The sequence below is a fragment of the Oncorhynchus gorbuscha genome, linkage group LG05 (assembly GCF_021184085.1).
Source record: "Oncorhynchus gorbuscha isolate QuinsamMale2020 ecotype Even-year linkage group LG05, OgorEven_v1.0, whole genome shotgun sequence".
In the NCBI taxonomy this organism is placed as follows: Eukaryota; Metazoa; Chordata; class Actinopteri; order Salmoniformes; family Salmonidae; genus Oncorhynchus; species Oncorhynchus gorbuscha.
Genome location: NC_060177.1, coordinates 75288123 through 75290145, shown reverse-complemented (window position 1 = coordinate 75290145; position 2023 = coordinate 75288123). Strand labels below are relative to the sequence as shown.

Genomic DNA, 2023 nt, shown 5'->3' with positions numbered 1-2023 from the left:
CTAAGCACCCCTCTCCATGAATATCTCCCTTCAAACAACTAAAATGGATCTATAATAGTGTATAAAGGTGTCATTTTGGAATTAGGGATGAAGCCCATATTAAACTAATAATACTAAAAAAAGACAGTGTATTTACAATCTAACCTGAAAAGATACCTATCAGAGATCATTCAGAGTTTGCATCAAACAATATCAAACAGTCATTCTAAATGAAAGCAAAGATAATAGAAGTTATATTTCATAAATAATTTATTAAAGAAATTGCAAAAGGACATTTCATAAATGCATGTTATCATGGTCCTATAAAATGTTTTGACAAATAAATTGGTGGTATCACAAAGTTAAAATGATACAGAGACAAGGCATGTGTTTTCACAGGAACAGGCATTTTCAGGCAGTTTATCTTTGTACAGTTATTATTCACCAGCAAATAAGAACCTATGAGGTGCACATAGACAGCCGAGCATTCAACAGAATGCATAGTCAGTCAGGGAGAGCGTCATGTCTCCCTGTTTCTTTGTTCGGGACAACAGCCCCCAGTATTCCCATTCTCTCCTTTCTTCATCCAGCACGATGTATCCATACGAACCAGTGCATGCCGCTATTACGCATGGAGCGCATCTTCGTGGAATAGTCACACTTTGTTGTCTTCGAAGACAGTGGTTTGAATTTAGGCTTCCTCCATTCCAGGACGTTGCTTCTCCTTCTCCTTGCCAGGTGACAGTTCGGCGTCACCTGCCCAACCACCACAGCGTCATTCTAGTGCACTTCAATTCAACTCGTTCAGTAGAGCCGAGAAGAGAATGTTCAACGCAGTTTCAGCATGTGGCGAACCATGCCTACAATCTGGAGGAACTTGTCCTTCTTTCGCTGCTTGAGCGCCATCAGGGCTTTGGCCGTCTCCGCTGGATCTTGGGTGAAGGAGAAGATGCTCCTCACCCTCTCCTCCGCTTTCATGTCCCCCGTTTTCTGGAACAGCCTCATCAGTGCGTCCTGGTTGACATTCTCGAATATGTTGGGAACTGCCTTCTTGCGGTGCGCAGTGTCGAATTTGTTCCCGTGGACCGATGGACTGACACGGCGAGAGTCGGAGGATACAACGTAGTTAGACATCTTGTTGGCTCTCTCTTTTTAGCTGGTCCAGCAACTTCTTTGACTGGGGTTGTATGAGGGAGAGGGAACACTACTCGCTCGTGCGCTAGGGATTGGAGTGAGTGAGAACTGTGAGCGCCGCCTGCGATATTTAAAGGGCTGTTAGGGACGCTCATGCTGTCAAGCCCCAGTTACAGAAGTGACATCACTGGTGGTGCTTCCCTCCTGCAGGGAACGCCTCTGTACTGTTGCTGTGCGCACATCAAACCGACTGAAACAGTAATTATGTATGATCCAGCAGAGGCAGAGCCTACTGAGGTGCAGGATGAGTGCAAATGTTCTGTAGCCCATATCTACTGTGTATTGAGAAAGCAATTGTCACAAGTTCAGTAAATACATGTTAACATATCATGTAAACCTATATCTGTTCCCACAAAGGACATGTAAAGGAATTTCGATCTCAATTGCCACACATTGTAGCTAGTTGAGTCATTATAGTACAGAATAACTAAAATTGTTATTTCAGTCTGTTTAAAAAAAGCATCATATCCTGTTGATAATAGTTCAAGAGTCTCTGTTTAGATGAGATAGTGTGTTTTGGTTGAGTAGGACCGTAGTTTAGGCCCACTTGTTTCTTCATTGTCTTTTCATTTTCAACCCACACTTCTCATATCTCTGTCTCTGTCACGACTTCCACCGAAGGTGGCTCCTCTTCCTGTTCGGGCGGTGCTTGGCGGTCGTCGTCGCCGGCATACTAGCTGCCACCAATCCCTTTTCCTTTTCTGTTGGTTATGTCTGTTTTGTGTATCACCTGGTTTCACGTTGGTTAATTAGGGGGGTTATTTAATTCCACATTTCCTTTGGGGGTTTTGAACTGTCAGTGAGGTTGGGGTGCGTTTTATTTAGCTCGTGTTCTACAGGGGGTTTCCCT

General features: G+C 43.9%; 1 protein-coding gene across 1 annotated transcript; it reads right to left on the bottom strand.

Annotated features, from left to right (window-relative positions):
* Nucleotides 1-231: 231 nt before the first annotated feature.
* Nucleotides 232-1229, bottom strand: LOC124035255 (transcriptional and immune response regulator-like). Its single transcript, XM_046348700.1, has one exon. It carries the CDS (start codon nt 1111-1113, stop codon nt 808-810), a length of 306 nt encoding a protein of 101 aa, XP_046204656.1. The 5' UTR covers nt 1114-1229; the 3' UTR covers nt 232-807.
* Nucleotides 1230-2023: the final 794 nt, after the last annotated feature.

Bases quoted from the DNA above. Each gene is read 5' to 3' on its own strand.
- LOC124035255 (XM_046348700.1), bottom strand. From the start codon at position 1,113: ATGTCTAACTACGTTGTATCCTCCGACTCTCGCCGTGTCAGTCCATCG.